This window comes from Papaver somniferum, unplaced genomic scaffold, assembly GCF_003573695.1.
Source record: "Papaver somniferum cultivar HN1 unplaced genomic scaffold, ASM357369v1 unplaced-scaffold_107, whole genome shotgun sequence".
NCBI classification, from domain to species: Eukaryota; Viridiplantae; Streptophyta; class Magnoliopsida; order Ranunculales; family Papaveraceae; genus Papaver; species Papaver somniferum.
In genome coordinates, this window is record NW_020619603.1 from 7,899,750 (window position 1) to 7,924,248 (window position 24,499).

Genomic DNA, 24,499 nt, shown 5'->3' on the forward strand with positions numbered 1-24,499 from the left:
AAATAACAGTTGACTGGAAATCAACTAACATCATTTTCTTTGTCTTTCTTTTTATTTTCTCAATCATTTTTTTTCTTGGAACCGACTGAAGTCATCTGGCTTATCTGGAACTGACACAATGTGTTTGTTTTTTTGAATCAGACCTGACTCAAAAATATACGAGATAATGGCTTGGTCCAATAAATCTGGGGATTTTATTCACTTACTCAAACAGATCTGAATAATTAGATCTGAATCAGGAAACGAGTCAGATCAGACCTAAACTAAAAAACAAACGGCCTGACATCTAATTCACGTCAAGTCACGTCCATATCGCGAGTTAGATGCAACCAAATATGATCCAAGTCTGCTTCCCAATAAAACAAAACAAGGTTTTATTATAAAACCCTTCTCCCTAGCTAGTTAATCATCAGCCAATAACTAAAACTCCTCTTCTTCAAAAATGTCCCAACGAGCAAAACTTTCAAGTGATACTTTACTGTTGTTATTACTGTTGTTTTCATCTTACAGTTTCTTTCGTTTTGCATATGGTTCTTCTCTTTCTTCAACTGATAAGAAGCAACAGTTACAAGAAGTAGATGCTCTTTTGAAATGGAAATCAAGCCTTGTGAAGCAAACTCATTCTCTCCTTCCAACTTGGAAGATAAATTCTACTGCGAGCACGACGACTCCATGCAGGTGGTATGGAATCACTTGTAACAAAGACGGAGGCGTCACCGAATTGAAGATAACAGGTTTGGGTTTACAAGGTACGCTGCATGGTTTTAACTTCTCATCTTTCACCAATTTCGTTAGCCTTAACTTGAGCTACAATACACTCTTCGGTACCATCCCGTCCCAAATCAACAATATTCCAAAACTCACCTCCCTTGATCTTTCTGTCAATGAATTTTCTGGACTTATTCCACCAGAAATAGGCGCTCTCACAAGTCTGCATAAGTTACATCTCTCTAAAAATCAAATTAGTGGTTCACTGCCTATTTGTATATGCAATCTGACTAAGTTGACTAGTTTATCAGTTTATGAAAATCAAGTCTCGGGAGCTATTCCACAAGATATCGGAAGGCTAATTTTTCTTACCTTCTTAGCTTTGTCCGGCAACAAGCTCACTGGTTCAATCCCCACTTCTTTAACAAATTCGACGAGATTGGACGCTCTTTATCTGCATGATAACCAACTTTCTGACATCATTCCTCGAGATATAGGAATGCTAAGCTCTCTTACACTCTTATCAATTCATAATAACAATATGAGTGGGTCAATCCCTGTTTCTTTAACCAATTTGACTCGCTTGAACACTCTTACCCTATATCATAACCAACTTTCTGGAATAATTCCCCAAGATATTGGGAAACTACACTCTCTTACAGGCTTTGATTTGTCAGAGAACAAGATCACTGGTTTGATTCCTACTTCAGTATGCAATTTAACCAACCTGGCCTATTTATCATTTTTTAAAAATGGGCTTTCAGACATCATACCTCGAGAAATTGGTGGGCTAAGGTCTCTTACTGTGTTTTCTTTGTACAGTAACAATCTCATAGGTTCAATCCCTGCTTCTCTAACCAATTTGACTATCCTAGACACTCTTTCCTTATGGGATAACCAACTTTCTTGCATCATCCCTCAAGATATAGGAAGGCTTCGCTCTCTTACAATCTTTGATTTGTCGACAAATAATTTCACTGGTCCAATCCCTATTTCTATATGTCACTTGGCCAACCTCACACTTTTATCAGTTTTTCGGAATCAACTTACTGGTGTCATCCCTCAAGATATTGGAAAGCTAAGGTCTTTAGATACCTTATATATGTCTGTAAACAAACTCACTGGTTCAATACCTGCATCAGTGGGTAATTTGAGAAATTTAACTCTTTTATCTCTTTTTACAAATGAGTTAAATGGTTCATTACCGATAGGAATAAACAATCTAACGCTGCTGAATGAACTGAGTTTGGGCGATAACAAGTTCTCTGGTTATTTACCCCAAAATGTTTGTCAAAGCGGAATTCTTGAGCAATTTGTAGTAAATGATAACCATTTCACGGGTCCTATACCAAGAAGTCTTAGAAGTTGCACCAGTCTTAGGCATCTAGATCTTACATCTAATGAACTGGTAGATGATGTAACGGAGGCATTTCACGTGTATCCGCATCTATATAGGCTCGGTGTGGGTAACAATATGTTGTATGGTGAACTTTCAAAAGACTGGGGGAAATGTCAAAATTTGACAGCCATTTCTTTCGCAGGCAACAAAATCACTGGTAAAATACCATCAGAAATGGGAAACTTGATGATTTTAAGTCAACTTTATCTTTTTTCAAATAACTTAGTAGGAGAAATTCCTAAGGAGTTGTTGAAATTATCTTCATTGATTGAGTTAGATTTGAGTAATAATCAACTTTCCGGTAGGTTATCTTCCACAGTTGGAATGTTATCCAACCTGCAATTACTCGATTTATCCAGAAATAAACTCATCGGATCAATACCCAAACAACTAGGGCAGTGCTCAAGGTTATTATCTTTGAATTTGAGCTCAAACAATTTTAGTGAGAGCATCCCACCTTACATCGGAAACTTGGATTCGTTACAGATTTTATTAGATCTTAGTTACAATGAGTTGAGTGGAGAGATTCCATCAGCTCTGGGAAAACTAAGCAAACTGATAAAACTCAATTTATCCCATAACAAGCTTTCCGGCTCAATTCCATCCTTATTTGATCAAATGCTTAGTTTGAACATTATCGATATTTCGTTCAATGAGTTGAGTGGTCCTATTCCAAATATCAAGGCTTTTGAGGATGCTCCAATTGATTCATTGAGGAACAACAAAGAGTTATGTGGTAATAACTCTCGAGTTTTAAAACCATGTAATTCCTCGGTTGTTACTGGAAGAAAAGAGGCCAAACATAGTAAACTTGTGCTAATAATCCTTCTTCCTTTGTTTGGTACGTTGTTTCTTTTATTCGTACTCCTCGCCATCTTGTTCCGCCTTCGAAAAAAATCGGTAAGAAATGCTGCGCCGACAGATCAAGATAGAGGTACCGGTACCCAAAGAAATTTATTTTCCATTTGGAATTACGACGGTAAAATAGTTTTCGAGCATATAATAGAAGCGACCGAGAATTTTGATGCAAAATACTGCATTGGAGCGGGAGGATATGGGAGCGTTTACAAAGCAGAGTTGTCAACTGGTCAGGTTGTTGCTGTCAAGAAACTTCACTCGTCAGATGAAGAATCTGAGATATCTGATCTCAAGTCATTCGAAAGTGAAGTCCATGCATTGACAGAAATCCGACATCGGAACATTGTGAAACTTTTCGGTTTCTGTTCTAATCTTCAAAGGAGATTTTCATTTTTGGTTTATGAGTTCGTGGAAAGAGGAAGTTTGAAAATGTTTTATGCAATGGGGAACAAGCAGTGGAGTTCGATTGGATAAAGAGGGTGGGATTTATCAAGGGAACAGCTAGTGCACTTGCTTACATGCACCATGATTGCATTCCAGCAATAATTCACAGGGATATATCTAGCAATAATATTTTGTTGGATGCTGAATATGAAGCTCGAGTTTCTGATTTTGGTACGGCCAGGATTTTGAAGCCAGATTCATCAAATTGGACTTCACTTGCAGGAACCTACGGATATGTTGCTCCAGGTATACAATCCAGATGAAACTTTTATAATTTATTACCTTTTTTTCCTAGAGTCAATAAGTAATATTCACATCAATTATAATGATGTTTGCAGAGCTTGCCTATACAATGAAGGTGACCGAGAAATGTGATGTTTATAGTTTTGGGGTGATCATATTAGAAGTACTTATGGGAACACATCCGTCTGAATTGATCACGTTGCTCTCGCAAATTCTTCTTTCATCTCCATCATTGAGTAATATGGGGCAAAACATAAGATTGAGAGACATCTTGGACCCATGCCTTGGAGCACCATCAGATATTCTGAAGAAAGAAATAATGTACATCGTGAAGGTTGGATTCTCATGCTTACGAGGTGATCCAAGTACTCGGCCAACTATGCAAGAAGTAGCAGTAGAGCTATCATTGTCGTCTGCTCAGAGCAGGGCAAGTTTAGAGAAGCCTTTTGAAATGCTTACATTAGGAGACATTTTGTTGTCATAAAAATTTGTGTAACCCAGTCATCTTCTTATTTTCTTTTCGTTTTGTTGTCATAATAAATTATTCAGTTATGAGCTTCTTTTTTTTCCTTGACTTGTCCTAGGAATACTCTTTTGATATTATTGGCTGCCGGTACAATACCCCTCAATCGTAGAGTTACATAGACAATCTGCACAACTGAATTATCTCGTAGCAAATCTCACAGATATTTTAACATAGTAATCACTTTTGTGTTTATCACATCAAGAAATCATAGCCATTTAGAATGCTTATTGTACTTCAGTACTCAACAGTTTGCTTACCTCAACATGTATGTGCCCACATCTTGTATCCATCTCGTGTATTTGGAGTGTAAAGTAAAATATCTGTTACAAACAGGCATAACCTCCGACATATCCTACCCGTCCTAACTTTATGTTGCATCCGTTTTCCTTAGAGTAAATAGTTACAGCAATAGAAAAATGGATGTTGTGGCCATAGAAAGATTGGATCCATAACAAGCAAAGCAGATACAGAAAGTAAAGACCTGGTACACAGACTTTTCTGTATATTTTAGGGGTTATAAACAACGATATACCAATTGGTGATGCAAGGTAGAGTCATGAAAATGTCTATCACCAAAAGTTGGGACCATCTTTGGGTAAAGGTGTTTCTCATTATACTCAAAACAGAATTAGTAATCCAAGATTTCCTGGAACGATGACTAGAAAAGGAGCTTCGCTTAAAACAAGTACACATCATGAAATTGATCCTCCAATCAACTCGCCAAGACTTTTTTTTTTTTTTTTGATGTTTCAGCTTTGTGGTGATTATTCTATCATTGGGGCTTCAGGACCCACCCGTATCCTATACATGTCTGGTAGAGATCTAGACCTTTTAACACTGGAGAAAGCTTAAACACAAGGAAAAGAACCAGATAAACCCTTTGAGTTGGGGGTTAGCCACCGGCTTTGAGAAGAAAACTAAATAAACTGAATTGTTATATTGATTTATGATAAAAATAAACAACTTATGGCCATGCTATTTATAGCATCAAAGCCTTGGTAAACAAGCAAAGTCTATAATAAGAATTCTATTCAAACTAGGAAACTAAACTAAGCTTAATTAAAGAGAACTAAGTAAACTAAATAAGAAAAAAGGTACACAAGTAGTGTTGGTGTCGTAACATCCCACCCTGCTGGAAAAATGCCTTGTCCTCAAGCCTTAAATTTTGGCTCATCAAAACGCCATTGATATTTTCCGCGTTCCATAAACCAGTTGGAAACAATCTGAACTTCCACTTCAAGTATGTGGAATCCTCCTGAGAATTGAAATTGCCCAAGCCACACTATCCGCACCACTGAGATCTGTAAAGCATAATTTTTATTTCCATTTCAAAAATTCCACCCACAACAGCAAATATTTAGCTTGGTATTCGGTTGTAACAGCACTATGGAACTGACTATCAAAATTTGGTACCAGTTTTTTTTTTCTTGAACATTTCTTGCATTCCCAAAGTTGGTTAGGAGGGTATGAAATTTCCAGTCCAAGTAGAGTACTAATTTCCAGTCGAAAACATCACTAGACTCTGCACCCGCTAACGAAGGTGACTGCCATAATCTTGGTAAGCTTGACATGTGCAAGGAAATCAATTCCAGTATAAATACTTCCAATTAAGTGAGTGCCAAGGCGGCTTCCACAACTGGTCTGCAACTATGTGCCACATCCTCAAAGTCAGGGAACCAAATAAAACACACTGCCGCTTACGTTTATGCAGGAAACAAGTGAGCCTACATTTTCCAAACTAGAAGCATGATACTCCCATTCAAAAACTTTCTGATGTTTTAAGAAAAGAATAGTAGAAAGACTATCTTGTAAGTCAGCCTCTATTTTCGAGAAAAATTATTGAATCCAACCTTGCCGCGATCAAATAACAAAAAGCACATCTTATGTGGCAGTTTGTGGTGGTCAACGGTTGATGCCATATTATTGAATGTCGCTTGAAATACTTCAGAATCTTCTATCCACACAAAAGTGAATTCATGCGGAACCACGCTGGTCTTGTTAATGGCCAACACCAACGGCAATCTGATCTTGTAAAGCATGCGAGCGACATATAGCATATTACTCATAAATATAACTTGGCTTGATGAAAGAGATATATCAACTTCATAAATAATCACAGTTGGGATAGAGGAAGGAAAATCTTCAGTAGTGTTTATGGGTGAAAATCGTTTCTGCTGATTTTGGTAATTTCAGTGAGTGGGTGAGAAACAAATCTAAACCCTAAACAAATGTACTGCACGGGAGTACTTTAGATTCGAGAGATCAATCTGTACAAATCTGGCCTAAACCAAGAAATGGTCATTTCGGATTTGCTTCGGTTACAAAGAGGAGGAGAAGGGCTGGTTTAGGGAGGGAAGCGAAGAGAGTGTTGAGACCATAGCAGTTTTGGGAGAGTAGTACTTGACTTGTATCAGAAGATGAAAGCTTTGAGAAAGCTAACAAGAGTTTCCTTTCTGAGTGTTGTATTTCTCCTTGACCAAAACTTTTGTTTTGGTGGAAATAGGTAAAACCTATTTATACAAGTCTAAGTGAAACGTACTCTGGCCTCTTAAGAAAAGAAACGGATGAGCTAAATAGAAAGAGGTGGTAACGCCTGGTATTGATGGAATTTGATGGAATTGATGTCCATAATGAAAGAGAGTTTCACCATTACTTCCTGCATTTACTAACCGTTTTATTCTTATTACACCTTCTTGAAACGGGCATTTGTGTATGCCGCACGATGTAGACCGCCAAATCAAAATCCTAATGAGCATCCCCAGTTTGTGACATACGTTTTGATGTCTCGAGTGTTTTCGTGGAAATAATGTAGCATGTCGCTGGTGTTTGATGAGTTGAGCTTGAGAGACTTTCCGGCTCGGTGGCGACCTTCGACGGTCGAGATTTTGTATAAGAGGAATCATGGCCTTTGATGTAGGCGCGGCATGCCAAAGTGCAAGGGTTTCACGGCATGTGCCAATGGCATGTGTGGCATGCCTTGGTCCTGGGTAGCACGTCGGGTGCAAGTGGTAATGCCAAAGTGCAAGTGTTGCACGACATGTGCCAATGGCATGTGTGTGTATGCCTTGGCCTTAGGTTGCACGGCTTGGCATGCCAAGTTGCAAGGGTTGCATGGCATGTGCCAATGGCGGCTTTGGCGGCTTTGGCCCTAGGCATGCCAAGTTTCAAGGGTTGCATGACATGTGCCAATCGCGAGTGTGGCGGATTTGGCCCTAGGTTTGGCGTGCCAAGTTGCAAGGGTTGCATGGCATGTGCCAATGGCGCGTGTGGCAGCTTTGGCCCTAGGTTGCACGGCTTGGCATGCCATGTTGCAATGGTTGCACGACATGTGCTAATGGCGCGTGTGGAGGCTTTGGCCCTAGGTTGCACAACATGTGCCAATGACGCGTGTGGCGGCTTTGGCACGGTTGCCATATCATGCGTGTTTATTTGTGGTTTGGCATGGTTGCCATATTTTGCACAATGATTGCATGGTACATGCAATTGCTATGTTTTGCGTGATGAGTGCACGGTGTGTGCATTTCGGCATGTTTGCCATGCTTTTGCGCAATGATTGCACAATTCCCAATAGCATTAAACAATTATTTATTAAACCTTAACATGTATACCCGTATACAAGTTAACAAAATCCATCTTCCAGACATGTGAAGGTTCTACTTTCGAGCCGCTTTTTTTTCTTCCTTCCCTTTAATTATCATTGTTGGGATCCGTGAAAATATACCATTAATGTATTAGTGTTTTCATACCTATCTCGAGTCAAAAACGTATTATGCCTACATGAAAAGCACATCTTCTTTTTCATGTTTTTCTCTGACCCCTATGTTGGCCTAGTTTTTGATTAAATAAAGAGCATAAAAAAAAATAAAAAAAAATCGTGATTCGTGAAAGTTCTACAGCATAAGTGTTGTTCCTGTTTCCGTTTCGGTAGTAGTACCATAGAGACATTTTTTTTAACAGAGCTATTGTTATATATCGTCCGGTCCCGGTCCCTCACATATGTCTATATATGTTTCTTTATTAATTATTACTAGCTATACCTCTAGTTTATTAATCATGGCTGGCTATGCTGTAGCTTAGCTACAAGTTAGGCACCAATACCTTTCTGAATAACCAAACCTAATCTATAAAAAAGGAAACTACCATGACTAGTACTAGCATCCAGGTTAACTAAGCAGTTCTTAAGCCTTTTTAAAAGAGCTACAAAATCCTCAGCAAGTTCCCCTAAGGAAGTGAAAACCAAAACCTCCAAACTGTATCCAGAAGAAGTGCATACATCCAAGTCTTTGGACCGTTTACGAGAAACAGCATTGGAAATGGCTTGGCCTGGTACGAAAGCATCCCTAGCTCCGGTATTGAAAGGTGAAACACCAGTAACATCAAAACACATCCTACCCGTTCTCCCAACCGTAGACAAGGACGTCCGCAGGCTTCATGGCTTTGCCGTTCGAAACAAGCCCCAAAGACACTTCTTTCCTAGCATGCACACCAGCTTTATAACACATGTCAGCAACAACATCCCTAACGAGATCATGGCGATGCTTAAGCCCAACCTCACTGGCGCAATGAATTGCATGATCACCAAAAATATTCATATCTCGCTTACAATATGAACACAAGCCAACTTTGGGGAAAGAGGGGGATACCGAGTCGACAACAAAAAATAACTCTAAACTTCCTTGGCACAATACTCTGTTGAAGCCCACTAATAGGTACCGCCAAAAGGTAATTTTGTGCATGTTTCATACGGTTAGACTGCCAAAACACCGAATCTCTTGCAGACATGATGAATTGGATTGGAATTTTCTTCTTCACAACATCAAAGTATGTAACTTCCAGAGTATGCATGGAAGGGGGGGCAGTTCCTTCAATGCAAGGAAGAAGGTAAATCACAAACCTGAATGAAAGACTGTAAAGATTGTTGGTATGTGAGGTCATTCTCACGACATGCAGAGTACAAGTTGTTGAGTATAACATTCTGCACAGACCCGGTCTGATTTTGAGAGGCGAGAAAGCAATAATTGCTTGTATTTGACATCGTATAGATCCCCAACCCACCATCTTTAACGGGTAAGGTAGAGATACGTTGCTGCAAAGGGCCAAAACCAGCTCTATCTCCAGTAACAAGGTGCCTCAGAAATAACATAAGGTGATTATCATAAATGTCAATACCTTGTTGAAGCGCCAAAGGCCAGGTGGTGCGCATAGTGAAGTATAACTTAGAAATCGGCGCAATTACGCAAAAGGAGCAATTCGCATTGGGGATCTTTAAGTTTCTTAATAGAAGTCGTAAGTTGTATGGTTTTGTCAACCCGAGTAACAACCATATCACTATCACTGCAAAACTGCAGATCAAGACTAACAAGACCTCCAAGAAGATTCTACCAATGTCGACAGGAAACATACCTTCAATGAAGCTCTTAAAAACCTCTGTCTTTTTGATGTTGAGATGCAAGCCCCTGAGCACACTTTCAGACTGCATGAGCTTTAAGGCCTTGGCCACCTCCTCTGTGTCCCCAATAATAGTGTCATCGTCTAGGTACCAAGCATGTATATCTAACTTGCATTGCGAATCTATGTTTTTCACCAAGGGATAGAGCGTGAGAGCAAAAAGGAGAGGACCAAGTGGGTCTCCTTGTTGAACACATTGCGCAGAAGATAAGATGAAGCTGTCATAGTAAAGTCGCGCAGGTTTTGCATAGCAAAACTCAACCCATCTAGAGATGGAAGGACATTTCTCTCTAACTTCATGAATAAGAATATACCTATCAACCATGTTAAAAGCATTGACGAAGTCTATAAGAAGCATTGTCATATTAGAAGAAGTACCTTTCAACTCCAGCAAATTGTTAAAAACATGCAAAATACCTTCACTGCCACAAGGAACACCAACCCCGAATTGAAAATCACCCAAATACGATGACATTTCTTTACCCACAGAAGCAGCAGCATGTTTCGAAACCAATCTCCTCAATATAGTACCAAACAAAAATTGGTCGAAGCCCTCCACCAGGCTTCAAGAGTGGAGTTAATGGAGCGCTAGCCACATATTTACCCAAGGCAGCATGACACTTACCTCCAAGCCACAAATTAATGACCCCAGAAATGGAAGACAACAGCTCATCTGCCACAGCAGCCGCGGCACCACTCATGACATCTAAAAGTTGTTGAGCACGTAATCCGTCCCTGCCGCAAGAAGTTCCTTTCGGGAAACTCTTAATTGCACCCAAAACAGCTTTAAAGTCGACAGAAATAGCATCAACATTAATGGCATCAGTTGGAAAGGATGGGGCAGGGCGTGGGGGTGTTTTTGTTGCAGCTCGGACAAGGTATCGTCATTGCAGGGAGCGACTCCGTTAAAATACAAGACACGTATAGCAGCTGTATAATGACCCTGCTCTAATTTCCTTCTACAAGCAATCAAGTTCGCAACTTCCTAGTTGTCTTTGTTATCCTTCTTGTTTGTCTGCATACGGAATTTTCCATGGCTTGGGGACTGTAAAATATTGTAGATCAAAGAACAACACACATTGTGTTCTTTACAGGTATTAAGAGCATTGTTTATAGCCGCAATCTGGAGCTTCTTCCTATTGCCGGACCTTTCTTCGGAGCTGTTCTTGGGATGGTAAAGGCGAAGAGTACATATGGGCAATAACAACAGTTCAAGCCAAGGGGTGAGATACGGTAGTCTCCGGAGGTCTGGATATGGATCTTGTTTTGCGCATGGTTTCTCAGAAAAACCATGAAAACGAAGAAACCCTCGGCGTACCAGAAAACTAGTAATGGTAGCAAAATGGGTATCACCTGAAAGGTAAAAAAAATCCAACAACGAGATGAGGAGAGGAAGGAAAACAAACTGTGAAGGAATCACAGATTAACTACCGGTGAATGATCCCAGTTTTATTATTATTTTTATTTTATTTTATTTTTTTATATACGTGCTTCACAAATTTATTGGTCATGTCTGGCTATGCCATCTAACCAATAATTTAACTTAATTATTTACTGTGCCATGTTTAAGTTTTTTTTTTTTTTTATATACTTAGACAATGTCCAAACTCTCTAACCTCTTGGATCAGTGTGAGATTGATTGGGGTTCAACTACAGTCCAGACCGAAGTTAGTTTGGAGTAGGCTAGTGTCTGTAGCGGCTTAATACAGTGTGTGTTCAATCTGGACTAGGTCCCGGGGTTTTTCTGCATTTACAGTTATTTCTATTCCACATTATATTTGATTATATAATTGACATATCACAGGTTGTGCGTTGTTCAATCAATTAGAATATCCGACCTTTTGGTTGTTGATTTAAATTGATTGACACTTGGATATTGGTCTTTGGTACCATCCAAGTTATGTCTCTTTGATAAATACTCGCAGATTTCTATTTGCTTGAGTAAAGATCAAATTGAGAGATTGAGATATAAACTCTTTGATATACTTTTCTCTAGATTGAGTCTGACTGTCTAGTTGATTCTCTAGAAAGTATATTGGAGTTTGTCCATACAAATTGCTAATCGAATTGTTGGGTGTGGTTGTTGTACCCCCGCTTTTTCATATATCTTTTAATTTGACCTTTTAGGTGGTCACGGTCACACTTGAATAAAATCATGGCTCAATTAGCACTATTTCCCTATTAAAACCATATTTAGTTATATTTTTTAAAGTGAAGGTCCTGGTGGATGTCTAGACTAGACATTCTTTTAGAAAATTATTCTAAAGAAGGAGGATCTATGGAAAATCTTATATGTACATTATCCATACAAGACTGAACCAATTTTTCTTTAGAGTCCAAATTACAATGAAATACGATCAAATATATCAAAAATATTATACACAAGATTAAAAATTTGGGGTCTTACTCGCACAACAAAATCCAATTAATAAAATTGTTATTTGTAAAGAAATCTATCTCTTCTATTTTAATCCATCAAACACCAGTTTAGTAACCAAAACTCACCAGAGTTGCAGATTGAAATTCTATGGCTAAGAACATCAATAACCTCGGTAGCAATTAAAGACAGTCTTTCATACATCTCTTACAGAAAATAAGAGTGCTTTCTTATATATGATTAGAAAAAAAAAGGACCTTCATAACTTCAAGTACTATTTTATTTTTTATCTCTCATCGTGTAGAACTCATGCCATACAAATGCCCTTCAAAATGATCCATATTGGGATTGCAAAGAGGACTAGGTGGGTAGAAATTAGAATACCCACATCCCTTCAAGCACACATATGAGAGTGACATTGATGCAATGATGATCAAGATATACGTTGATTATATTTGTTATTAAGTTGATGAACTTATTTAGACAAGATTACTCTCTATCTTAAAACTATTCTACTAATAAATCATACAAAACTTTTGGTTGGTATGATTTATGATTTTATGATTTTTTTTATTTTATTTTATTTTTGACTTGAAAAGGTTAGATTTTATTAAGAAAATAAAATGCACTTGCAGTACTACAAAGAAGCAATAACCAGATCTAAGAGAAAAACAAACACACTTACCGTGCTATAATAAGAAGACAACATGTTCCAAGAGAACAAAGAATATAAGATCTTAATACAAACTAGTATTTCTTCCTTGAAGGGGTAGGAAGACTTTTCCCACGCCCCAGATTCTCATTGTTTGAACTCCATCCCAATACAATTTAACCACTTCCTTGTCTGATTTCGAAGATTTGAATGTGTCTATAATGTCATTACAAATGGTCCTTGCTTCGATGTGCTTACCGTCAATAGGCTTAAACGTAGTGACTTCTTTTAAAGACGTCAATTTCTCTACATCCCTCTCCTTCTTATACTCAAGACCCATACTTTCATATATTGTCTGTCTAATTTTCTGATTCACCAGAAGAATCATCACAAGTATCCATAGCAACTCCTTTATTTTGATCTTTATCTTATCATCTTATTATGTAACTTCATCTTCACTGATTCGAGCTAACCCGTTATGTTCTTTGAATGTGATTTCAGTACAGTGTAAGGGTTCACATAACAACTCGACATATTACTTTGCTTTTTTGGCTTACTCTTTTCTTTTATAGTAGCTAGACTATCCATATTTCATTGGAAGATTGAAAGATTTAAAATTCTGTTGACTGTCTACACCCAGCTTCTCCACAGTGTCCCCTGCTCTGTCTTCCGAAACTTTAGTCGAAGCAATCAGTGTAGCAACAATAGTTTATGAAGAAATATCATGTGCATTCTCCACGAGGTTGTTAGTAGTATCCTTGCATTAACCAATGCATCTTAAGTGACACTTTTGGCTTATGGGAACCCACTTTTTCTTGTATTTTGGAGCACGATTCGAGCCACATTTCTCATTAAGATGGCCAAAACTCTTACAATAAGAACAAGCAGTAGGTTTTCATTTGTATTCATCCCTAACTTCATACTTCTTATCTTCAATTTGGAAGGGAACTATAGAAGGGTAAGCGCAATTAGCATCAACTTACACACACCCTTGCATATTACATTCTAGTCTTCATAGATGTTGGAGTATCCGTAATAATTAACTTTCCTACAAGACTAGAAATCCTAAGCATGGAAAATCAAAACATCTAAGCAAGCATGACCCATCAAACGAAATTACAACTAATTAATGAAAATCATAAATCAATTGAATCAAGTGCAAAAAGTCATAAAGAATCAAATATAGGTACCAAACAATTGTGAAATAAGGCTTCCTCTGTCATCCCAGTGTTGGGGTGTATCTCATTAGGATCAAAACACTCTCAAAACATAGAAACATAGCTAAAAAGTGCTTGAGAAGAAGAAAAGAATGAAAAATAAACAAATTAGTGAATCTGCAGCGTTTATAAGCGTTACAGAAGTTACTGTTACAATATTATAAGACTGTAGAATAACGATAGTTTTCTGGTGTAGCAGAACTGCGACCGTCTTGTGAGTCCAATGTCTTTGTCTCTTTCTTTTTCAGCATCAGCATGGTACTTTCCTGTAACCCTGATTTCTCCGCCTCTGCAGCCTCCCTATGCCGTATCGACCCCAAACTCTCGATTCTGCTATGTGTCTCCCCCAAGACTTTATGTACACCACAGGTCGAAAATTTCAAGAATATCTTTCTTTTTCCCTCGGCCAAGTCACGAGAATTTCTCTTTAAACTCTCTGCGCCGCTCTGTTTCTTCCCAAAACTTCCTTTCTTATCAAGATTGCGTCCAACAGAGAGAATATATTTCCTTTATTTGTTCGATACGTAGCTTCCAAGGAAAACCCAAAATCATGAGAGTATTTCCCTGTTTTCGAATCCATACCAATCCTGTTTGGATTAAACAGGCCCAAACCGAACCTTGTTCGTGAAAATCTCCGAGTGAACCTCTGCTAAATCTGTTCCAGGAATAGAAAACCCGATAATATCTTCACTTCCCCTGTTTTAGGAAAGTTCGTGTAAACTCCTTATTTTATCGAATCTCCAACACGTATCCATCCTGTTTTATGTCTAAAAGTCATCCCCAATCGAAACTGTATAAGGATAACAAGAAAATCTCGTTATAATCAAGAACAGAGAATTATGCAGCTGACATTTCCCTGTTTGAATCCAACTCGATGACCGGCCCTATTTAGTCAATTCTAGTTGACTTACTAACCCTGTTTAGCATTAACGAACCCATTCCGACGTAATTAATTCATTAAGTCTCTCTAGAACTTGACTAGAAATTTAATCCAAAATCTGTTCGTCTGCTTCAAACTTCCCCGCCAATTCTGTATTTTTGAAATGAAAAACGAGGTGGGTGCCCCCTATCCAGAGTTAGGGTGCCAATAGCGGTTGACCTGAGGTGCCCTTAATAATATTCTGAAGTGGAAATATCACTTTTGTGGGGGCATTTCCAACATACTTCCGGGGTGCCTTTAGTTATTCTCTCCGGAGGTTCAAATGCCACTTTTCGAGCTAATTTCTTCGCACAAGTGTATTTCTTGAAAAACACCTACAAAGACACAAAAAGTCATAATAAATACAATATCGAGCACCAACAATATATAATTGAGATCAAAATAGACACATAAATGCGTCTATCATTGACTATTCCAGTTGACTGACCCGAGCACTCAGGTACACTCTTATTAGACCCTCGAAAAACGTACTATTGATGGTTAACGAAATAGTGTCGAGTGTTGTTGACCATGAACATGAGTCCAGTTGACTAGTCAATATTTCGAACGCACTATTAGTGCATTCCAAAAAATGCTCCCACTGCATTCATCATGCAGTTGTGTGCTAGGACATGGGCGACATTTTTTTTTGTCATACTTTGCCCTTTTGGTCATGTTTGCGGTTGGAATTTAGCAGTACGATGACCATATACGCGGAATTGAGCGATTTTTAAAGTACTTTTTCGGCAAAAATCTCAGTATGGACAACCATATTTTCATAGATACACTACACTCCAAGAATAAATGGTTTAGAGTCTCTATCTGGTTCTTGCGTAGTGGGCAACGAGGATCAACAACAGGAATATATTTAGTGTTCATTTCTCCAACTGGTTGACACCCATAAATAAATTTTCAGAGGAAATAAGTATTTTTTATGGAAAATTTAACTTCTAGAAATGTGTCCATTGAAAATTAGGAGCGCCATCTCAAATTTGTTGGAAATTACTGTCGGATAATTATCTTCGTTACTGATTCTGCAATAATACAACTCGTGTATTATCCACCGATCCATTACAACTCTTTGTCACACGGCTTTTATCTATGTATCACGTTTCGTAATATCAACAACGAAACAAGAAAAGAACGAAAGAAAAATGATCAATCACAAACTTAAACAATCTTACTTGGGGTGTATTGAGGCGAGTAATCTCTTTGCTTAATACATTTTATGCCCTGTATAAAATGTTGTTACAGGTTTAGCGGCATATGTCCCCAACATTCAACAATACCTCGATGTTTTTCGCAGCACTTCGATAACACCGAACAGCGAACGCGAATAAATGTAGCAAAACCTCTTCTTTAACTCTTGAAAACACATGCAAACTCTTAAATTTCTAGTATTACTTTTATTATGACTCTATAAAAAAAAACACATCTTTACAATAGAGAATGTGTGGGGTTTATATAGGTCTAAAAGTAACTCTTGGTGAAATCCTTTCATTAAAAGTCACGTCCCTTGGAATAAGACACTATATTTTGAAAAGTCACAAGTGAGTGGACATACTGATTCAAATTTCTATTCAAAATTTCCAACAATTACCTATACCATCAACAACTCTGTAAAAACTTTTAGCAATACATAATTGTGAGTAGCTTTCCAGACCTATCTATCTTCACCTTTAGTTGGTATTTTTTTTTTACACATTTCATCATCAGTAAAATTATCAAAAAGAACATTTCAACACCGCAAAGTTCCAAGTATTAGTATTGAAATTAACAAAGTTGATCCACAATTTTTTCATATTGTGAGACATAAACCTAGAAGACAGGGGATGGTTTATAGTCCAATTCCCATAATGTCTTTCCAGATGGAAATGCTTTTCGCATTTCCCACCTCCTATCAATAGAGGTCTTTAATAATATTTAGAGCATCCACAGTCACGACCAAATTTAGAGACTAAAACCAAATTTGGTCCAAAAGTGAGGCGTAATGGAACGGAGTAAAGCTAAATTTGGTATGATTTTCTAGGGTTTGAGACTAAATTTAGTCGCCGTCCCAGACTATAACTAAATTTAATGGGACGTAGGTATAGTAAGCGTTCTATGTTAGGCGTGGATATAATGAGCGTATAGGATTAAACGTAAGTATAGTGTGCATTTGAGTGCAGAGCGCTAACACAAACAACGTCTCAGTGGGACGTTAAAACAAAGTCCGCCAACCTTAATGTTCACAAAATGTGCGCCCCACTTTGAGCGTGAATAATACTCCCGCCTCATGTTTGTTTGTTCATGAGACTCTCAATACATCCGTCTCACAGTTGAACTCACACTTTGTTTTTTGATTGTGTCAACGCCTCACTCTAGCGATGATAATACTTACGTCCCATTTCGGGCGTGAATAATACTTGCGCCCCATATATGCGTGCACACAATAACTACGCCTAACCTTCATACGTTCACTATAACTCCGTTCACTATCAGACGTTCACTATAACTACGCCAGACTAAATTTTTTCTTTTACCGTTGCGCTTCACCTTCAAATAAGCCAAATAAATTTAGCATTTTGGTCTGCCTTTTAGTATTTAGTCACGTCCATGGTTGTGGTGCTCTTACGCCTCTTCTAGTACCATTCCACACCCATGAACCATGTGTATTAACATGGTGGAGGGATCTATTGTGATCAAGAAAGTACTTATGACTGACAATTTTGACCCAAGGAACTTCAGGTTCAATGAGCATTCTTCAAGCTAACTTAGAAAGAAGAGCTTTATTTAGCTCACCAGTTTTCTTAATATTCAATCCTCTTAAAGCTTTAGCCTTGGAATGATAAGGATCAAATATAGCAAATATATACGTTATTTATTGTTAACCAAGAAATACAGGTATCGCAATTATATCGGCACGTACATAGGGTTAGGGAAAATTTAGGTACAAACGATCTGGACCCATAAATGTTCTTAGTTAACATATATACATGTAGCTCTTTTGATGACCAAACTACTCATCAGAAGGACTACTTACTGTGTACTTTGATGGTTACAGCTTGGATGATATGGCAAGATAGATGTTCTTCGGTTTTTCAGAATACTAAGCCTAATGGAATCCATACTATTGAAAGAATTAAATTGTTAGTTAATCAGTGTTGTCTTGTTGTTTCTAACTATAAATCTAAATGACCGAATGCTTCAACAGTCTAATAATTGGGTTTCTCCTACAACTAATTGTTTGAAATTAAATTTAGATACTTCTTTAAAAAGGAAACTGGTACAACAGGTATTGGACTAATAATTAGTGATTTTACAAGATTGTTATGGAGCCAAAAGACAATACTTTGATGGAGGTTTGAATGCTTAACATAAGGTTGAGTAGCTGGAATGTAAGGCATGGAAGCAGTAGCAAGGGATGTCACAAAGAATTATGAGCAAGTTGTTTTTGAACTTTTAATAAAGTTTGTCAATAAAACGTCTCCATGTATTCATTGGACAAACCAGTCTTTCATTAGACATCAAGTTTTTATTACTGAGTAAACCGCAATAGTCTTATCGATCAGTACCTTGAATTAAGAATGGTTGTGCATACTGTATTTCCAAAAAAGCAAAAAAAAAAAAAAAAAAGGTCGTGCTAGTTTTCAGTTTGGTGATAATTTTCCTCCTGATATAAAACTATTGAATCAGTAAGGAAAAACAATGTGTAAGCAATTAATTATCTCAATAAAATTACTTTTTGAATCAAAATATATATATATATATACATGATGGCTGTAACATCCCACTTATGTGGGTTGTGCAAGGTTGGCAAGCCGGCATAAAGATCGGCCAGTATCATGAGAGTTCCCGCTCTAGCGCACCCTGACTTGCTCGGGGAAAAAGGTTTGGATTTCGTATTTGGCAGTACCAAAGGTGGAGGTTTATTCTCCGTTGTTAGTGCCTAAGTTCCCGGAGTCGGAGGCTAGATTTCCTCTTGCGTGCACTTATTGGCCACTCATATATTATCTCAGCAAATGGTCAACAAGAAGAAATCGTAAGTTGTGGTCACGAAACTTTTGTCTCCTGTTATAAGACCCTTAATTGCTCTCAAAACGCGAGTAGTCATTTATATGTCAGTGAGCGACAAAACTGAATCAACACAAAACTTGACTGGAAGAGATGGCGTAAGACCAAGGTAAGACCATCCTCATCGAAGAAGTTCATGGGGGTTGGCCGCTAATGCAGCACTTCTCACACGCTTCCAATTTCAGACCCTTGTGTACTCAACCACACAAAGACTTAACGCGTGACTATATACGTGTAGACCAAAATGAAGCAAGATGCCTGAGAAGAAGGGCAGAATGAGGACCATATAACCCCATCGAAGGCATTTTCCTCAGATTGCTAGTTGAAGGTTGCAGATTTTTCTAGATAAAAAATAACAGTTGACTGGAAATCAACTAACATCATTTTCTTTGTCTTTCTTTTTATTTTCTCAATCATTTTTTTTTCTTGGAACCGACTGAAGTCATCTGGCTTATCTGGAACTGACACAATGTGTTTGTTTTTTTGAATCAGACCTGACTCAAAAAATACGAGATAATGGCTTGGTCCAATAAATCTGGGGATTTTATTCACTTACTCAAACAGATCTGAATAATTAGATCTGAATCAGGAAACGAGTCAGATCAGACCTAAACTAAAAAACAAACGGCCTGACATCTAATTCACGTCAAGTCACGTCCATATCGCGAGTTAGATGCAACCAAATATGATCCAAGTCTGCTTCCCAATAAAACAAAACAAGGTTTTATTATAAAACCCTTCTCCCTAGCTAGTTAATCATCAGCCAATAACTAAAACTCCTCTTCTTCAAAAATGTCCCAACGAGCAAAACTTTCAAGTGATACTTTACTGTTGTTATTACTGTTGTTTTCATCTTACAGTTTCTTTCGTTTTGCATATGGTTCTTCTCTTTCTTCAACTGATAAGAAGCAACAGTTACAAGAAGTAGATGCTCTTTTGAAATGGAAATCAAGCCTTGTGAAGCAAACTCATTCTCTCCTTCCAACTTGGAAGATAAATTCTACTGCGAGCACGACGACTCCATGCAGGTGGTATGGAATCACTTGTAACAAAGACGGAGGCGTCACCGAATTGAAGATAACAGGTTTGGGTTTACAAGGTACGCTGCATGGTTTTAACTTCTCATCTTTCACCAATTTCGTTAGCCTTAACTTGAGCTACAATACACTCTTCGGTACCATCCCGTCCCAAATCAACAATATTCCAAAACTCACCTCCCTTGATCTTTCTGTCAATGAATTTTCTGGACTTATTCCACCAGAAATAGGCGCTCTCACAAGTCTGCATAAGTTACATCTCTCTAAAAATCAAATTAGTGGTTCACTGCCTATTTGTATATGCAATCTGACTAAGTTGACTAGTTTATCAGTTTATGAAAATCAAGTCTCGGGAGCTATTCCACAAGATATCGGAAGGCTAATTTTTCTTACCTTCTTAGCTTTGTCCGGCAACAAGCTCACTGGTTCAATCCCCACTTCTTTAACAAATTCGACGAGATTGGACGCTCTTTATCTGCATGATAACCAACTTTCTGACATCATTCCTCGAGATATAGGAATGCTAAGCTCTCTTACACTCTTATCAATTCATAATAACAATATGAGTGGGTCAATCCCTGTTTCTTTAACCAATTTGACTCGCTTGAACACTCTTACCCTATATCATAACCAACTTTCTGGAATAATTCCCCAAGATATTGGGAAACTACACTCTCTTACAGGCTTTGATTTGTCAGAGAACAAGATCACTGGTTTGATTCCTACTTCAGTATGCAATTTAACCAACCTGGCCTATTTATCATTTTTTAAAAATGGGCTTTCAGACATCATACCTCGAGAAATTGGTGGGCTAAGGTCTCTTACTGTGTTTTCTTTGTACAGTAACAATCTCATAGGTTCAATCCCTGCTTCTCTAACCAATTTGACTATCCTAGACACTCTTTCCTTATGGGATAACCAACTTTCTGGCATCATCCCTCAAGATATAGGAAGGCTTCGCTCTCTTACAATCTTTGATTTGTCGACAAATAATTTCACTGGTCCAATCCCTATTTCTATATGTCACTTGGCCAACCTCACACTTTTATCAGTTTTTCGGAATCAACTTACTGGTGTCATCCCTCAAGATATTGGAAAGCTAAGGTCTTTAGATACCTTATATATGTCTGTAAACAAACTCACTGGTTCAATACCTGCATCAGTGGGTAATTTGAGAAATTTAACTCTTTTATCTCTTTTTACAAATGAGTTAAATGGTTCATTACCGATAGGAATAAACAATCTAACGCTGCTGAATGAACTGAGTTTGGGCGATAACAAGTTCTCTGGTTATTTACCCCAAAATGTTTGTCAAAGCGGAATTCTTGAGCAATTTGTAGTAAATGATAACCATTTCACGGGTCCTATACCAAGAAGTCTTAGAAGTTGCACCAGTCTTAGGCATCTAGATCTTACATCTAATGAACTGGTAGATGATGTAACGGAGGCATTTCACGTGTATCCGCATCTATATAGGCTCGGTGTGGGTAACAATATGTTGTATGGTGAACTTTCAAAAGACTGGGGGAAATGTCAAAATTTGACAGCCATTTCTTTCGCAGGCAACAAAATCACTGGTAAAATACCATCAGAAATGGGAAACTTGATGATTTTAAGTCAACTTTATCTTTTTTCAAATAACTTAGTAGGAGAAATTCCTAAGGAGTTGTTGAAATTATCTTCATTGATTGAGTTAGATTTGAGTAATAATCAACTTTCCGTGTAGGTTATCTTCCACAGTTGGAATGTTATCCAACCTGCAATTACTCGATTTATCCAGAAATAAACTCATCGGATCAATACCCAAACAACTAGGGCAGTGCTCAAGGTTATTATCTTTGAATTTGAGCTCAAACAATTTTTGAGAGCATCCCACCTTACATCGGAAACTTGGATTCGTTACAGATTTTATTAGATCTTAGTTACAATGAGTTGAGTGGAGAGATTCCATCAGCTCTGGGAAAACTAAGCAAACTGATAAAACTCAATTTATCCCATAACAAGCTTTCCGGCTCAATTCCATCCTTATTTGATCAAATGCTTAGTTTGAACATTATCGATATTTCGTTCAATGAGTTGAGTGGTCCTATTCCAAATATCAAGGCTTTTGAGGATGCTCCAATTGATTCATTGAGGAACAACAAAGAGTTATGTGGTAATAACTCTCGAGTTTTAAAACCATGTAATTCCTCGGTTGTTACTGGAAGAAAAGAGGCCAAACATAGTAAACTTGTGCTAATAATCCTTCTTCCTTTGTTTGGTACGTTGTTTCTTTTATTCGTACTCCTCGCCATCTTGTTCCGCCTTCGAAAAAAATCGGTAAGAAATGCTGCGCCGACAGATCAAGATAGAGGTACCGGTACCCAAAGAAATTTATTTTCCATTTGGAATTACGACGGTAAAATAGTTTTCGAGCATATAATAGAAGCGACCGAGAATTTTGATGCAAAATACTGCATTGGAGCGGGAGGATATGGGAGCGTTTACAAAGCAGAGTTGTCAACTGGTCAGGTTGTTGCTGTCAAGAAACTTCACTCGTCAGATGAAGAATCTGAGATATCTGATCTCAAGTCATTCGAAAGTGAAGTCCATGCATTGACAGAAATCCGACATCGGAACATTGTGAAACTTTTCGGTTTCTGTTCTAATCTTCAAAGGAGATTTTCATTTTTGGTTTATGAGTTCGTGGAAAGAGGAAGTTTGAAAAATGTTTTATGCAATGGGGAACAAGCAGTGGAGTTCGATTGGATAAAGAGGGTGGGATTTATCAAGGGAACAGCTAGTGCACTTGCTTACATGCACCATGATTGCATTCCAGCAATAATTCACAGGGATATATCTAGCAATAATATTTTGTTGGATGCTGAATATGAAGCTCGAGTTTCTGATTTTGGTACGGCCAGGATTTTGAAGCCAGATTCATCAAATTGGACTTCACTTGCAGGAACCTACGGATATGTTGCTCCAGGTATACAATCCAGATGAAACTTTTATAATTTATTACCTTTTTTTTCCTAGAGTCAATAAGTAATATTCACATCAATTATAATGATGTTTGCAGAGCTTGCCTATACAATGAAGGTGACCGAGAAATGTGATGTTTATAGTTTTGGGGTGATCATATTAGAAGTACTTATGGGAACACATCCGTCTGAATTGATCACGTTGCTCTCGCAAATTCTTCTTTCATCTCCATCATTGAGTAATATGGGGCAAAACATAAGATTGAGAGACATCTTGGACCCATGCCTTGGAGCACCATCAGATATTCTGAAGAAAGAAATAATGTACATCGTGAAGGTTGGATTCTCATGCTTACGAGGTGATCCAAGTACTCGGCCAACTATGCAAGAAGTAGCAGTAGAGCTATCATTGTCGTCTGCTCAGAGCAGGGCAAGTTTAGAGAAGCCTTTTGAAATGCTTACATTAGGAGACATTTTGTTGTCATAAAAATTTGTGTAACCCAGTCATCTTCTTATTTTCTTTTCGTTTTGTTGTCATAATAAATTATTCAGTTATGAGCTTCTTTTTTTTCCTTGACTTGTCCTAGGAATACTCTTTTGATATTATTGGCTGCCGGTACAATACCCCTCAATCGTAGAGTTACATAGACAATCTGCACAACTGAATTATCTCGTAGCAAATCTCACAGATATTTTAACATAGTAATCACTTTTGTGTTTATCACATCAAGAAATCATAGCCATTTAGAATGCTTATTGTACTTCAGTACTCAACAGTTTGCTTACCTCAACATGTATGTGCCCACATCTTGTATCCATCTCGTGTATTTGGAGTGTAAAGTAAAATATCTGTTACAAACAGGCATAACCTCCGACATATCCTACCCGTCCTAACTTTATGTTGCATCCGTTTTCCTTAGAGTAAATAGTTACAGCAATAGAAAAATGGATGTTGTGGCCATAGAAAGATTGGATCCATAACAAGCAAAGCAGATACAGAAAGTAAAGACCTGGTACACAGACTTTTCTGTATATTTTAGGGGTTATAAACAACGATATACCAATTGGTGATGCAAGGTAGAGTCATGAAAATGTCTATCACCAAAAGTTGGGACCATCTTTGGGTAAAGGTGTTTCTCATTATACTCAAAACAGAATTAGTAATCCAAGATTTCCTGGAACGATGACTAGAAAAGGAGCTTCGCTTAAAACAAGTACACATCATGAAATTGATCCTCCAATCAACTCGCCAAGACTTTTTTTTTTTTTTTTGATGTTTCAGCTTTGTGGTGATTATTCTATCATTGGGGCTTCAGGACCCACCCGTATCCTATACATGTCTGGTAGAGATCTAGACCTTTTAACACTGGAGAAAGCTTAAACACAAGGAAAAGAACCAGATAAACCCTTTGAGTTGGGGGTTAGCCACCGGCTTTGAGAAGAAAACTAAATAAACTGAATTGTTATATTGATTTATGATAAAAATAAACAACTTATGGCCATGCTATTTATAGCATCAAAGCCTTGGTAAACAAGCAAAGTCTATAATAAGAATTCTATTCAAACTAGGAAACTAAACTAAGCTTAATTAAAGAGAACTAAGTAAACTAAATAAGAAAAAAGGTACACAAGTAGTGTTGGTGTCGTAACATCCC

General features: G+C 37.8%; 4 protein-coding genes across 4 annotated transcripts; all 4 read left to right on the forward strand.

Moving 5' to 3' along the window:
• The first annotated feature begins 426 nt into the window (after positions 1–426).
• LOC113327766 (probable leucine-rich repeat receptor-like protein kinase At1g35710) lies at positions 427–3,439 on the forward strand. Its single transcript, XM_026574899.1, has one exon. The coding sequence runs from the start codon at positions 443–445 to the stop codon at positions 3,437–3,439; it is 2,997 nt and encodes a 998-aa protein (XP_026430684.1). The 5' UTR covers positions 427–442.
• Positions 3,398–4,221, forward strand: LOC113327767 (MDIS1-interacting receptor like kinase 2-like). The gene is made up of 2 exons (XM_026574900.1): positions 3,398–3,655; positions 3,748–4,221. The coding sequence occupies exons 1-2, from the start codon at positions 3,484–3,486 to the stop codon at positions 4,134–4,136; spliced, it is 561 nt and encodes a 186-aa protein (XP_026430685.1). The 5' UTR covers positions 3,398–3,483; the 3' UTR covers positions 4,137–4,221.
• Positions 4,222–19,636: 15,415 nt separating this feature from the next.
• Positions 19,637–21,607, forward strand: LOC113327978 (probable leucine-rich repeat receptor-like protein kinase At1g35710). Its single transcript, XM_026575081.1, has one exon. The coding sequence runs from the start codon at positions 19,637–19,639 to the stop codon at positions 21,605–21,607; it is 1,971 nt and encodes a 656-aa protein (XP_026430866.1).
• A 150-nt stretch (positions 21,608–21,757) lies between these two features.
• LOC113328399 (MDIS1-interacting receptor like kinase 2-like) lies at positions 21,758–23,416 on the forward strand. The gene is made up of 2 exons (XM_026575513.1): positions 21,758–22,849; positions 22,943–23,416. Exons 1-2 carry the CDS (start codon positions 21,919–21,921, stop codon positions 23,329–23,331), a joined length of 1,320 nt encoding a protein of 439 aa, XP_026431298.1. The 5' UTR covers positions 21,758–21,918; the 3' UTR covers positions 23,332–23,416.
• Positions 23,417–24,499: the final 1,083 nt, after the last annotated feature.

Bases quoted from the DNA above. Each gene is read 5' to 3' on its own strand.
- LOC113327767 (XM_026574900.1), top strand. From the start codon at position 3,484: ATGCACCATGATTGCATTCCAGCAATAATTCACAGGGATATATCTAGC. The intron at 3,656-3,747 runs GTATACAATCCA...TGATGTTTGCAG, and splicing joins CTACGGATATGTTGCTCCAG to AGCTTGCCTATACAATGAAG.
- LOC113328399 (XM_026575513.1), top strand. From the start codon at position 21,919: ATGCTTAGTTTGAACATTATCGATATTTCGTTCAATGAGTTGAGTGGT. The intron at 22,850-22,942 runs GTATACAATCCA...TGATGTTTGCAG, and splicing joins CTACGGATATGTTGCTCCAG to AGCTTGCCTATACAATGAAG.
- LOC113327978 (XM_026575081.1), top strand. From the start codon at position 19,637: ATGTCCCAACGAGCAAAACTTTCAAGTGATACTTTACTGTTGTTATTA.
- LOC113327766 (XM_026574899.1), top strand. From the start codon at position 443: ATGTCCCAACGAGCAAAACTTTCAAGTGATACTTTACTGTTGTTATTA.